The 15,170-nt window shown below is 54.0% G+C and overlaps 1 protein-coding gene across 2 annotated transcripts in view; it reads right to left on the minus strand.

The window, feature by feature from the left end:
* BABAM2 (BRISC and BRCA1 A complex member 2) overlaps window positions 1-15,170 on the minus strand; it is a 221,894-nt gene that overhangs the window by 42,833 nt on the left and 163,891 nt on the right. For both annotated transcript variants that reach the window (XM_040351858.1, XM_040351857.1), the window contains exon 10: window positions 11,335-11,417. In XM_040351858.1, the coding sequence (XP_040207792.1) occupies window positions 11,335-11,417 (83 nt within the window). The remainder of the gene's footprint in view (window positions 1-11,334; window positions 11,418-15,170) is intronic.

Raw genomic sequence — 15,170 nt, forward strand, 5'->3', positions numbered from 1 at the left:
TATCTTTGTCTCCTCCCTCGTCTATCTTTGTCTCCTCCCTCGTCTATCTTTGTCTCCTCCCTCGTCTATCTTTGTCTCCTCCCTCGTCTATCTTTGTCTCCTCCCTCGTATATCTTTGTCTTCTCCCTCGTATATCTTTGTCTCCTCCCTCGTCTATCTTTGTCTCCTCCCTCGTATATCTTTGTCTCCTCCCTCGTATATCTTTGTCTCCTCCCTCGTATATCTTTGTCTCCTCCCTTGTATATCTTTGTCTCCTCCCTCGTATATCTTTGTCTCCTCCCTCGTCTATCTTTGTCTCCTCCCTCGTCTATCTTTGTCTCCTCCCTCGTATATCTTTGTCTCCTCCCTCGTATATCTTTGTCTCCTCCCTCGTATATCTTTGTCTCCTCCCTCGTATATCTTTGTCTCCTCCCTCGTATATCTTTGTCTCCTCCCTCGTATATCTTTGTCTCCTCCCTCGTCTATCTTTATCTCCTCCCTCGTATATCTTTGTCTCCTCCCTCGTATATCTTTGTCTCCTCCCTCGTCTATCTTTGTCTCCTCCCTCGTATATCTTTGTCTCCTCCCTCGTCTATCTTTGTCTCCTCCCTCGTCTATCTTTGTCTCCTCCCTCGTATATCTTTGTCTCCTCCCTCGTCTATCTTTGTCTCCTCCCTCGTCTATCTTTGTCTCCTCCCTCGTCTATCTTTGTCTCCTCCCTCGTCTATCTTTGTCTCCTCCCTCGTATATCTTTGTCTCCTCCCTCGTATATCTTTGTCTCCTCCCTCATATATCAGGAGGGTGGAGATTTCTGGGAGTCCTGTGCTGATCCTACAAGGAGAAGATTTGAGTGTTTTCATATCAGGAACAATTAGAGGACATTAGAGTGTAAGCTCCTCTGTACAGAGACTGATGTGACTGTGAGGGGAGGGGGACATTAGAGTGTAAGCTCCTCTGTACAGAGACTGATGTGATGTGGGGGAGGGGACATTAGAGTGTAAGCTCCTCTGTACAGAGACTGATGTGATGTGTGGGGGAGGGGACATTAGAGTGTAAGCTCCTCTGTACAGAGACTGATGTGATGTGGGGGGAGGGGACATTAGAGTGTAAGCTCCTCTGTACAGAGACTGATGTGACTGTGGGGGGGAGGGGACATTAGAGTGTAAGCTCCTCTGTACAGAGACTGGTGTGATGTGGGGGGAGGGGACATTAGAGTGTAAGCTCCTCTGTACAGAGACTGATGTGACTGTGGGGGGGAGGGGACATTAGAGTGTAAGCTCCTCTGTACAGAGACTGATGTGATGTGGGGGGAGGGGACATTAGAGTGTAAGCTCCTCTGTACAGAGACTGATGTGACTGTGGGGGGGAGGGGACATTAGAGTGTAAGCTCCTCTGTACAGAGACTGATGTGACTGTGGGGGGAGGGGACATTAGAGTGTAAGCTCCTCTGTACAGAGACTGATGTGACTGTGGGGGGGGAGGGGACATTAGAGTGTAAGCTCCTCTGTACAGAGACTGATGTGACTGTGGGGGGAGGGGACATTAGAGTGTAAGCTCCTCTGTACAGAGACTGATGTGATGTGGGGGGGAGGGGACATTAGAGTGTAAGCTCCTCTGTACAGAGACTGATGTGACTGTGGGGGGGAGGAGACATTAGAGTGTAAGCTCCTCTGTACAGAGACTGATGTGATGTGGGGGGGAGGGGACATTAGAGTGTAAGCTCCTCTGTACATAGACTGATGTGGGGGAGGGGGAGGGGACATTAGAGTGTAAGCTCCTCTGTACAGAGACTGATGTGACTGTGGGGGGGGGGAGGGGACATTAGAGTGTAAGCTCCTCTGTAGAGACTGATGTGACTGTGGGGGGGGAGGAGACATTAGAGTGTAAGCTCGTCTTTACAGAGACTGATGTGACAGTGGGGAGGGGGAGGGGACATTAGAGTGTAAGCTCCTCTGTACAGAGACTGATGTGACAGTGGGGAGGGGACATTAGAGTGTAAGCTCCTCTGTACAGAGACTGATGTGGGGGAGGGGACATTAGAGTGTAAGCTCCTCTGTACAGAGACTGATGTGATGTGGGGGGGAGGGGACATTAGAGTGTAAGCTCCTCTGTACAGAGACTGATGTGACTGTGGGGGAGGGGACATTAGAGTGTAAGCTCCTCTGTACAGAGACTGATGTGACTGTGGGGGAGGGGACATTAGAGTGTAAGCTCCTCTGTACAGAGACTGATGTGACTGTGTGGGGGAGGGGACATTAGAGTGTAAGCTCCTCTGTACAGAGACTGATGTGACTGTGGGGGAGGGGACATTAGAGTGTAAGCTCCTCTGTACAGAGACTGATGTGACTGTGGGGGGGGGGAGGCATTAGAGTGTAAGCTCCTCTGTACAGAGACTGATGTGACTGTGGGGGGAGGGGACATTAGAGTGTAAGCTCCTCTGTAGAGACTGATGTGATCGGCTCAGTGATCCAGTTTTGGGATGAGAAGTCCTCGCAGTCCAGGGTTCCCGGGCCCTTTGTGGTGTCCCGGGTGTTCTGTGACAAATGACGTCTTCGGCTAAAATGCCGAGAGCTAATGATGAGGATGTAATGGCCGGCTGGGAAATTACCCAGGAAACTTTATTAACAGTAACACCCCCGCCGAGACCACACAAGAGCCATTGTTCAGGGCTGGTGACATCACTGGCCTCGGGTCAAAGGTTAATCTTGTTAAAACACATCAAATGCAGCTAAAAGTGTCAGAAGAGAATCCCCCGGAGGAGGTCCTTTTCAGGAACACATTATCAGGATTCAGGACATATACATTTTAGATGGAACTGAAGGAATTTTTAACTCAATGGACTGCCAATGCGCTAAAACATCACGGAAACGGAACGCGGGACGAAACTTGTAAGGCAGCACATTGTGGTGCATCGCAATGCATTGAGGCTCTGCAACGCATGTGAGTGTGGTTGTCATTCAGAATCGCATTACAGCAATGCGTATAATGTGTGTTGATGTGCATTGCAGAGACATGCATTCCCGAAACTCAAACACGTAAATGGGCCCTCCACTATTGGAAGGGTCTGCTGGAACTTGTAGTCCCCCCATATCAGGATGCTGGTGTGCTGCCTGCTCCTACACGTAAATGGGCCCTCTACTGATTGGAAGGGTCTGCTGGAACTTGTAGTCCCCCCATATCAGGATGCTGGTGTGCTGCCCGCTCCTACACGTAAATGGGACCTCTACTGATTGGAAGGGTCTGCTGGAACTTGTAGTCCCCCCATATCAGGATGCTGGTGTGCTGCCCGCTCCTACACGTAAATGGGACCTCTACTGATTGGAAGGGTCTGCTGGAACTTGTAGTCCCCCCATATCAGGATGCTGGTGTGCTGCCCGCTCCTACACGTAAATGGGACCTCTACTGCGTGGAAGGGTCTGCTGGGAATTGTGCCTCCTGCAGCTTCATGCCACCTACCCCTACATCCAACTAGGCCTTCTACTGCTTGGAAGGGTCTGTTGGTTCTTGTAGTCCCCAATCCCCGCCAGTTGAATACCAGCATGTTGGCTGCTCCTATGTGTAAATGGGCCCTCTACTGCTTAGAAGGGTCTGTTGGTATTTGTAGTCCCCCCCACATCTGGATGCTGGAATGCTGCCTGTTCCTACACGTAAATGGGTCCTCTACTGCTTGGAAGGGTCTGCTGGTACTTGTTGTCCCCCCACAGCTGGATACCAGCATGCTGCCTACTGTTACATGTAAATGGCCCCTCTACTGCTTGGAAGGGGCTGCTGGTGCTTGTATTGTAATACCCCCAACTAGGAGATACCAGCATGCTCCCTGCTTCTACACGTAAATGGGCCCTCTACTGCTTGGGTCTGTTGGTACTTGTTGCCCCCCCCCCCCCCCCCCATACAGCTGGATACCAGCATGTTGCCTATTGTTACATGTAAATGGGCCCTCTACTGCTTGGAAGGGTCTGCTGGTACTTGTCCCTCCTGCAGCTTCATGCCGCCTACTCCTACATCCAACTGAGCCCTCTACTGCGTGAAAAGGTCTGCTGCTACTTGTAATCCCCCCACAGCTCAATACCAGCATGCTGCCTGATCCTACACGTAAATGGGCCCTCTACTGCTTGGAAGGATCTGCTGCTACTTGTAGTCCCCCCACAGCTCAATACCAGCATGCTGCCTGATCCTACACGTAAATGGGCCCTCTACTGCTTGGAAGGGTCTGCTGGTAATTGTAGTAATGGGCCCTCTGGTACCTTGAAGACCCCCCCCCCTTTCCAGCTGAATGCCTACATGCAGTCTACTTCTACATGTAAATGGGCCCTCTACTGCTTGGAAGGGTTTGCTGCTACTTGTAGTCCCCCCACAGCTGAATACAAGCATGCTGGCTGGTCATATATGTTAATGGGCCCTCCACTGCTTGGAAGGGTCTGCTGGTATTTGAAGTCCCCCCCCCCCCACACAGCTGGATACCAACATGCTGGCTGCTCCTACACATTAATGGGCCCTCTACTGCTTGGAAAAATCTGCTGGTACTTTTAGTAATGGGCCCTCTGGTACTTGAAGTACCCCCCCCCCCACCAGCTGAATGTCTAAATGCAGCTTACTCCTACACCTAAATGGGCCCTCTAGTGCCTGGACGGATCTGCTGGTACTTGTAGTCCCCCCACAGCTAGATACAAGCATGCTGCCTGCTCCTACATGGTAATGGGCCCTCTACTGCTTGGAAGGATCTGCTGGTACTTGTAGTCCCCCCACAGCGGAATACAAGCATGCCGACTGCTCCTACACGTAAATGGACCCTCTACTGCTTGGAAGGATCTGCTGGTACTTGTAGTCCCCCCACAGCGGAATACAAGCATGCTGACTGTTCCTACACATAAATGGGCCCTCTACGGCTTGGACGGATCTGCTGGTACTTGTAGTCCCCCCACAGCTGAATACAAGCATGCTGACTGTTCCTACATGGTAATGGGCCCTCTACTGCTTGGACGGATCTGCTGGTACTTGTAGTCCCCCCACAGCGGAATACAAGCATGCCGACTGCTCCTACACGTAAATGGACCCTCTACTGCTTGGAAGGATCTGCTGGTACTTGTAGTCCCCCCACAGCGGAATACAAGCATGCTGACTGTTCCTACACATAAATGGGCCCTCTACGGCTTGGACGGATCTGCTGGTACTTGTAGTCCCCCCACAGCTGAATACAAGCATGCTGACTGTTCCTACATGGTAATGGGCCCTCTACTGCTTGGACGGATCTGCTGGTACTTGTAGTCCCCCCACAGCGGAATACAAGCATGCTGACTGTTCCTACATGGTAATGGGCCCTCTACTGCTTGGACGGATCTGCTGGTACTTGTAGTCCCCCCACAGCTGAATACAAGCATGCTGACTGCTCCTACACGTAAATGGGCCCTCTACGGCTTGGACGGATTTGCTGGTACTTGTAGTCCCCCCACAGCGGAATACAAGCATGCCGACTGCTCCTACACGTAAATGGACCCTCTACTGCTTGGAAGGATCTGCTGGTACTTGTAGTCCCCCCACAGCTGAATACCAGCATGCTGACTGCTCCTACATGTACATGGGCCCTCTACTGCTTGGACGGATCTGCTGGTACTTGTAGTCCCCCCACAGCTGAATACAAGCATGCTGACTGCTCCTACATGTAAATATGCCCTCTACTGCTTGGACGAATCTGCTGGTACTTGTAGTCCCCCCACAGCTGAATACAAGCATGCTGACTGCTCCTACATGTAAATATGCCCTCTATTGCTTGGACGGATCTGCTGCTACTTGTAGTCCCCCCACAGCGGAATACAAGCATGCTGACTGTTCCTACATGTTAATGGGCCCTCTACTGCTTGGACGGATCTGCTGGTACTTGTAGTCCCCCCACAACTGGATACAAGCATGCTGCCTGCTCCTACATGTTAATGGGCCCTCTACTGCTTGGACAGATCTGCTGGTACTTGTAGTCCCCCCACAGCGGAATACAAGCATGCTGACTGCTCCTACATGTTAATGGGCCCTCTACGGCTTGGAAGGATCTGCTGGTACTTGTAGTCCCCCCACAGCTGAATACAAGCATGCTGACTGCTCCTACATGTTAATGAGCCCTCTACGGCTTGGAAGGATCTGCTGGTACTTGTAGTCCCCCCACAGCTGGATAGCAGCACATTGTCTTCTCCTCCTGTGTTGTTTCATCACACAGGCTGAGTCACAGTCCCGGCAGCCTCATCTACAGACAGTGACTGATGAGTAAGTCGCAGGGAAAGTGCCAGCAGACCCCCCTCTGGCTTACTCATCTGGTTCCGCATGGCTGCCGCTGTTTCACAAGCTTCTGTAAACAATTACAATGCTCTTTATCTGTGCTGCGTCTTTTTATGGCTCACAGAGCTGCCGGGGCCTAAAAATAGCCGGCTGGAGTAAGTGATTCACCACATATCACAGATTGTAGACAACTCCTCACTGTTGTATGGGGCTGTTTATGTAATCATGACATGAACTGTCACTTCGAACTGCGAACCCAAACAGCGTGCGGCGGGAGTGACGCGCCACGCGGCGGGTTATGGGATGCAACGGGTGAATCGGGGATTTTGGCGCCATCTGAAAAGTGAGCATTTTGGTGCGTGGCCCTATGAAGATCGAGAGAGTCTATCACTGTCTGCAGCTTTGGGTGTCACACTTTCCCGCACCGTGGAGGAAACTTTTATAAAAAGGGAATGAGCCCCACTGTGCAGATCATTACAAATCCGGGCCCTTGCATGCATTCCTGTGAGGAGACGAGCCCTTGAATTTAGCCCTGCAGGTGAAGGATATTTAACTCTAATGTGAGACGCGGCCTGTCGCGGTGCAGACACTACTGCAGACTTCTCAGGCGTCAAAGTCTCAGCGCTCTGGAGCAGCATCTGCAGAGTCCCAGCAAACCCGCTCCAGTGCATACAATGTTACAGCATCGTGCAGGGCCCTGGGACTTTGCAGGCACTAGGGAGGGCCCTGGGACTTTGCAGGCACTAGGGAGGGTCCTGGGACTTTGCAGGCACTAGGGAGGGCCCTGGGACTTTGCAGGCACTAGGGAGGGCCCTGGGACTTTGCAGGCACTAGGGAGGGCCCTGGGACTTTGCAGGCACTAGGGAGGGTCCTGGGACTTTGCAGGCACTAGGGAGGGCCCTGGGACTTTGCAGGTACTAGGGAGGGTCCTGGGACTTTTCAGGCACTAGGGAGGATCCTGGGACTTTGCAGGCACTAGGGAGGATCCTGGGACTTTTCAGGCACTAGGGAGGGTCCTGGCACTTTGCAGAGACTGTTGCAGACGGTTGGGACTTTGCATGCACTAGGGAGGGTCCTGGGACTTTGCAGGCACGAGGCAGGGCCCTGGGACTTTGCAGTCACTAGGCAGGGCCCTGGGACTTTGCAGGCGCGAGGCAGGGCCCTGGGACTTTGCAGGCGCGAGGCAGGGCCCTGGGACTTTGCAGGCGCCAGGCAGGGCTCTGGGACTTTGCAGGCGCCAGGCAGGGCCCTGGGACTTTGCAGGCGCCAGGCAGGGCCCTGGGACTTTGCAGGCGCCAGGCAGGGCCCTGGGACTTTGCACAGACTGTTGCAGATGGCTGGGACTTTGCAGGCACTAGGGGGGGCCCTGGGACTTTGCAGGTACTAGGGAGGGTCCTGGGACATTGCAGGCACTAGGGAGGGTCCTGGCACTTTGCACAGACTGTTGCAGACGGTTGGGACTTTGCAGGCACTAGGGAGGGTCCTGGGACTTTGCAGGCACTAGGGAGGGTCCTGGGACTTTGCAGGCACTAGGCAGGGCCCTGGGACTTTGCAGGCACTAGGCAGGGCCCTGGGACTTTGCAGGCACTAGGCAGGGCCCTGGGACTTTGCACAGGCTGTTGCAGACGGCTGGGACTTTGCAGGCACTAGGGAGGGTCCTGGCACTTTGCACAGGCTGTTGCAGACGGCTGGGACTTTGCAGGCACTAGGGAGGGTCCTGGCACTTTGCAGGCACTAGGGAGGGTCCTGGCACTTTGCAGGCAATAGGGAGGGTCCTGGCACTTTGCAGGCACTAGGGAGGGTCCTGGGACTTTGCACAGGCTGTTGCAGACGGCTGGGACTTTGCAGGCACTAGGGAGGGTCCTGGCACTTTGCACAGGCTGTTGCAGACGGCTGGGACTTTGCAGGCACTAGGGAGGGTCCTGGCACTTTGCAGGCACTAGGGAGGGTCCTGGCACTTTGCAGGCAATAGGGGGGGTCCTGGCACTTTGCAGGCACTAGGGAGGGTCCTGGGACTTTGCACAGGCTGTTGCAGACGGCTGGGACTTTGCAGGCACTAGGAAGGGTCCTGGGACTTTGCAGGCACTAGGGAGGGCCCTGGGACTTTGCACAGGCTATTGCAGACGGTTGGGACTAGGGAGGGTCCTGGGACTTTGCAGGCACTAGGGAGGGCCCTGGGACTTTGCAGGCACTAGGGAGGGCCCTGGGACTTTGCAGGCACTAGGGAGAGCCCTGGGACCTTGCAGGCACTAGGGAGGGTCCTGGTACTTTGCAGGCACTAGGGAGGGTCCTGGCACTTTGCAGGCACTAGGCAGGGCCCTGGCACTTTGCACAGGCTGTTGCAGACGGCTGGGACTTTGCATGCACTAGGCAGGGTCCTGGGACTTTGCAGGCACTAGGCAGGGTCCTGGGACTTTGCACAGGCTGTTGCAGACGGCTGGCACTTTGCAGGCACTAGGGAGGGTCCTGGGACTTTGCATGCACTAGGGAGGGTCCTGGGACTTTGCAGGCACTAGGGAGGGTCCTGGGACTTTGCACAGACTGTTGCAGACGGCTGGGACTTTGCATGCACTAGGCAGGGTCCTGGGACTTTGCAGGCACTAGGCAGGGCCCTGGCACTTTGCACAGGCTGTTGCAGACGGCTGGGACTTTGCATGCACTGTGGTTGGACACTGGAACCTTGCAGACTCCATTGCAGAGTCCTGTTCTCTGGAGCTCTTGCAGAGACTTTGGGCTTTTCAGGCCTCTTTGCAAAGGTCGGGGACACCCGGGCAGGGTGTGGTCACATGGTGCCGGGGATTCTGGGACCTGTGGAAAGTGCTGTAGGGTATTGGGAGGAAATTGCCCTGCGCACACACCTACTTGTTATAGAAAATAGCGGAGTGCCAGCGATAATTACAGAACGGCGATGTCCTGACACGCACGGCTGGAGAGCGATATTTGCTTTGGCACAACGCTCACAGATCTCATATCACCCATTCTGTCAGTCTCATTCCTGGTAACAAACACCCTTCACTTTCAGCTTATCCCCCCTCCAGCCCTTCACACTGTCGCTGTTTCCAGGGAAACCACAACAGGCCAAAACACTGGCTGTGCCGAGGGCCGTACACACGGCTGGGTGTGGGAATGGAAAGATGTAGGTCATCTTCAACACGTCTGCAGAAACTCCACCGTCCCACCGATCGGGATTTCTGGATGGTAAAGGGGAACTCCACCGCAAAATGGCGGCTCTGCGACAAATCAACATCAATGCAACACTGATTTCCATCCGTATTATCGAGAACATTTTCATTCTCTCTTCTGATCCCTCCTCCGCATTCTTCTGTCTGCAGGAATGTTAATTGGCAGTAGGGATCTTGTGTTTGCAAATTAGCCTTCAGACGGGTCCTTCTTTTGTGGAACCGGCTTTCTGTCAGCGAGCGTGCGTGCCTGAGAGTATCTGAAGCATCGCATTGCTGCGCTTATAGCAAACGATGGCCATTCAAATATTTACTATTTTTTAACAAGCAGTAAATGAGCTTTAAAACAAGCCGTCTTTGATGTCTACAGATAAAGGCACTGTGAAGGAATTCATTCTCAAAGTGCACTAAAGTTCTCAAAGTTTTTTACTCAGGAGCTCTGCTCCCCCTTCCAGCAGCGACCCAGCAGCCCAGCTCCCACTTCTAGCAGTGACCCAGCAGCTCAGCTCCCCTTCTAGCAGCTACCCAGCAGCTCAGCTCCCACTTCTAGCAGTGACCCAGCAGCTCAGCTCCCCCTTCTAGCAGTGACCCAGCAGCTCAGCTCCCCTTCTTGCAGCGACCCAGCAGCTCAGCTCCCCCTTCTATCAGTGACCCCGGAGCTCAGCTCCCTCTTCTAGCAGCGACTCAGGAGCTCAGCTTCCCCTTCTAGCAGTGACCCCAGAGCTCAGCTCCCTCTTCTAGCAGCGACTCAGGAGCTCAGCTTCCCCTTCTAGCAGTGACCCAGCAGCTCAGCTCCCCCTTCTAGCAGCTACCCAGCAGCCCAGCTCCCACTTCTAGCAGTGACGCAGCAGCTCAGCTCCCCCTTCTAGCAGTAACTCAGCAGCTCAGCTCCCCCTTCTAGCAGTGACCCAGCAGCTCAGCTCCCCCTTCTAGCAGTGACCCAGCAGCACAGCTCCCCTTCTAGCAGTGACCCAGCAGCTCAGCTCCCCCTTCTAGCAGTGACCCAGCAGCTCAGCTCCCCTTTCTAGCAGTGACCCAGCAGCTCAGCTCCCCTTCTAGCAGTGACCCAGCAGCTCAGCTCCCCCTTCTAGCAATGACCCAGTAGCTCAGCTCCCCCTTCTAGCAGTGACCCAGCAGCTCAGCTCCCCTTCTAGCAGTGACCCAGAAGCTCAGCTCCCCTTCTAGCAGTGACCCAGCAGCTCAGCTCCCCCTTTCTAGCAGTGAGCCAGCAGCTCAGCTCCCCCTTTCTAGCAGTGAGCCAGCAGCTCAGCTCCCCTTCTAGCAGTGACCCAGCAGCTCAGCTCCCCTTCTAGCAGCGACCCAGCAGCTCAGCTCCTCCTTCTAGCAGTGACCCAGCAGCTCAGCTCCCCCTTCTAGCAGCGACCCAGCAGCTCAGCTCCCCCTTCTAGCAGTGACCCAGCAGCTCAGCTCCCCCTTCTAGCAGTGACCCAGCAGCTCAGCTCCCCTTCTAGCAGTGACCCAGCAGCTCATCTCCCCTTCTAGCAGTGACCCAGCAGCTCAGCTCCCCCTTCTAGCAGTGACTCAGCAGCTCAGCTTCTCCTTCTAGCAGTGACCCAGCATCTCAGCTCCCCCTTCTAGCAGTGACCCAGCATCTCAGCTCCCCCTTCTAGCAGTGACCCAGCAGCTCAGCTCCCCCTTTTAGCAGTGACACATGAATGGATCTGGGTGCTCTACGGAGTGCCACAGAATATGTTCCCAAATAACAAACACATTTACAAAGCGGCGTTGTGGCGGTGAGATGTTTTTCACATTTGGCATTTATTAGAGGCCATGAAATGGGTATTTCTAGGAGAAATTCCGATCTGCACGTTGATAACGCTGTCACATTGAATTACATGTTTTTATGATGGGGTTGGAGATGAAAGCGTTTGCCTCGAGCGTTTCTACTCACTGTGAACCAGGAAACAGAAGTCTTTCCATGTCAGCAACAGAGTCAGCTTTGTGAAACCCTCGGCGTCGTACTCCACCACACCGCTGCAAAGACACAAGAGAGCCGAGGATCAGCAACTTCCCACCAACATTTATTATAGACAAGTCTTCAGAACACTCAACCATTCATAGCAATATCTCCTCCTTGCAGCACCGGGGTCCAGGGACTAATTTCCATCAGGAGGTCCGATTTCTTTTATAATCCTAAGGCTCAGATCGATCGGACCATCCTCTTTGGAGCAGCGTAATGTAAACAAACATGTGCCCGTTTGTACCGGTGTTCTGACGAGAAATGCCCTCTGTCGAATAATGCCTGTCTGGTACTGCGCAGCGCTTCCCCCTTCTAGCAGTAACCCAGCAGCTCAGCTCTCCCTTCTAGCAGTGAATCAGCAGCTCAGCTCCCCCTTCTAGCAGTGAATCAGCGGCTCAGCTCCCCCTTCTAGCAGTAACCCAGCAGCTCAGCTGCCCCTTCTAGCAGTGAATCAGCAGCTCAGCTCCCCCTTCTAGCAGTGAATCAGCAGCTCAGCTCCCCCTTCTAGCAGTGAATCAGCAGCTCAGCTCCCCCTTCTAGCAGTGAATCAGCAGCTCAGCTCCCCCTTCTAGCAGTGAATCAGCAGCTCAGCTCCCCCTTTTAGCGGTGACCCAGCAGCTAAGCTCCCCCTTCTAGCAGTGACTCAGCAGCTCAGATCTCCTAGCAGTGACCCAGCAGCTCAGCTCCCCCTTCTAGCAGTGACCCAGCAGCTCAGCTCTCCGTCTAGCAGTGAACCAGCAGCTCAGCTCTCCTTCTAGCAGTGACCCAGCAGCTCAGCTCTCCCTTTCTAGCAGTGACTCAGCAGCTCAGATCTCCTTCTAGAAGTGACCCAGCAGCTCAGCTCCCCCTTTCTAGTAGTGACTCAGCAGCTCAGCTCTCCTAGCAGTGACCCAGCAGCTCAGCTCTCCTTCTAGCAGTGACCCAGTAGCTCAGCTCTCCCTTTCTAGCAGTGACCCAGCAGCTCAGCTCTCCCTTCTAGCAGTGACCCAGCAGCTCAGCTCCCCCTTCTAGCAGTGACTCAGCAGCTCAGCTCCCCCTTTCTAGCAGTGACTCAGCAGCTCAGCTCCCCCTTTCTAGCAGTGACTCAGCAGCTCAGCTCCCCCTTTCTAGCAGTGACTCAGCAGCTCAGCTCCCCCTTTCTAGCAGTGAGCCAGCAGCTCAGCTCCCCCTTTCTAGCAGTGAGCCAGCAGCTCAGCTCTCCTTCTAGCAGTGACTCTGCAGCTCAGCTCCCCCTTTCTAGCAGTGACCCAGCAGCTCAGCTCCCCCTTCTAGCAGTGACCCAGCAGCTCAGCTCCCCTTCTAGCAGTGACCCAGCAGCTCAGCTCCCCCTTCTAGCAGTGACCCAGCAGCTCAGTTTCCCCTTCTAGCAGTGACTCAGCAGCTCAGCTCTCCTTCTAGCAGTGACCAGCAGCTCAGCTCTCCTTCTAGCAGTGACCAGCAGCTCAGCTCCCCTTTCTAGCAGTGACCCAGCAGCTCAGCTCCCCCTTCTAGCAGTGACCCAGCAGCTCAGCTCTCCTTCTAGCAGTGACCCAGCAGCTCAGCTCCCCCTTCTAGCAGTGACCCAGCAGCTCAGCTCCCCCTTCTAGCAGTGAGCCAGCAGCTCCATTCTCCTTCTAGCAGTGAATCAGCAGCTCAGCTCTCCTAGCAGTGACCCAGCAGCTCAGCTCCCCCTTGCGCAGTACGGCGCCACTGAAAGCCTCCGAACATCGGCATTTACGATCAGCTGTAGCTGGGGCCTGCGCACAATAGCGACATTGTGCCACACGCTCCCGATGCTCGTGCAAGTCGCGGATTTCTTCATGACGAGCTTGTGTGAGGGGCGGATGCCTACAGAAGTTGGCGTATTTTGTAATGATGGGCGGTGCTGTTAAGATGGGGGCGGAATTTTTGACGAAACTCAAAACACATCCCCTAAACAAATATATCTCTGCTATTCTTCCTACACCTCTTTGCAGGGCGTGTTTAGCCAACTGAAGGGCGGGTTTTTCAATGTTGATGGGCGGGTTTGCAGGGCCGATTTAGCTAGCTAACACAAGCAATAGCACCGCCCATCGTTACAAAACACGCCTCCTTCTGTAGGCATTCAGACTATATCAGCCCCCCCCCCCCCCGTAATACTTACCTGACCCCTTGAAAGTCCTACGCTCGGCCCTGACATCCTCTTCACCGCTCAGCCTGGCTGTTGATTGGCTAGAGCGGATGGATTGAAAGCAGAGCAGCCATTGGCTGGCGCTGCTGTCAATTACATCCAATGACGCGGCGCACAGAGGGGCGGGGCCGAGTGATACAGTGAGCGGCTGTGGCCCCTCGCTGTATCACGGGAGCGCGCCTGCAAGGACTCCACACAATGAGAGGGAGCTCGAATGAACGTGTGTAGTTCCTGCGGGGAGGACCAGAGACAGCCGCCGAGGGACCCCAGAAGAGGAGGATCGGGGCCACTTTCCTCACTGCTCACGGAGGCAGCGGTGGGAGACTATGAGGCTGATTTACTAAAGACAAATAGACTGTGCGCTCTGCAGTTGCTCCAGAGCTTAGTAAATGAGCAGAAGCTCTGCCGGCACTGGGGGGCTACAGATAATTGAGGGGACCATGAATGCCAACATGTACTGTGACATACTGAAGCAGAGCATGATCCCCTCCCTTCAGAGACTGGGCCGCAGGGTAGTATTCCAACATGATAACCACCCCAAACACACCTCCAAGACCACCACTGCCTTGCTAAAGAAGCTGAGGACAAAGGTGATGGACCGGCCAAGCATGTCTCCAGACCTAAACCCTATTGAGCATCTGTGGGGGGAAGGGGGAGGAGCGCAAGATCTTCAACACCCACCAGCTCTGTGATGTCATCATGGGGGAGGGGAAGAGGACTCCAGTGACAACCTGTGACGCTCTGGCGACCTCCATGCACAAGAGGGTTCAAAATAATGGGGGCCCATAGGCGTGCGCCTACGCTGAGATACGCTTAAATGTTGCTAAGATACGACCGGCGTAAGTCGCCTACGCCGTCGTATCTTAACTGCATATTTACGCTGCCCGCTAGGGGCGTGTATGCCGATTTACGCCTAGAAATATGTAAATCAGCTAGATACGCCTATTCACGAACGTACGCCCCGGCCGTCGCAGTACAGATACGCCGTTTACGTTAGGCCTTTTACGGCGTAAAGTTACCCCTGCTATATGAGGCGCAGCCAATGTCGGGCCAGCGTTGAATTTTCCGTTGTTTGCGTAAGTCGTTCGCGAATAGGGCTGTGCGTAATTTACGTTCACGTCGAAAGCATTGGCTTTTTGCGGGTGAATTTGGAGCATGCGCACTGGGATACTTTCACGGACGGCGCATTCGCCGTTCGTAAAAAGCGTCATTTACGTGGGGTCACGATGATTTTACATAAAACACACCCACATCTTACACATTTGAATTAGGCGGGCTTACGCCGACCAATTAACGCTACGCCGCCGCAACTTACGGAGCAAGTGCTTTGTGAATAATGCACGTGCCTGTCAGAGTTGCGGAGGCGTGGCGTAAATAGGATACGTTACGCCCGCACAGAGTTACACGCTTCTACGTGAATCCGGCCCAAAATGTCATTTCCTCAGTGTTGTCACATGAAATACAAGAAATGTGACTGAGGGGAGGGGGGGGGGGGGGGGTACTTACTTTTGTCACATACTGAATGTATGAAATGTTTGGTATTCTTTAGAATCTCTTCAATGTTAGAAGAAGAGGAAAGAATCATCTCAGAGAAGGAATCAATGAAGGCTCATCACGG

Source organism: Rana temporaria, chromosome 4, assembly GCF_905171775.1.
Source record: "Rana temporaria chromosome 4, aRanTem1.1, whole genome shotgun sequence".
NCBI classification, from domain to species: domain Eukaryota; kingdom Metazoa; phylum Chordata; class Amphibia; order Anura; family Ranidae; genus Rana; species Rana temporaria.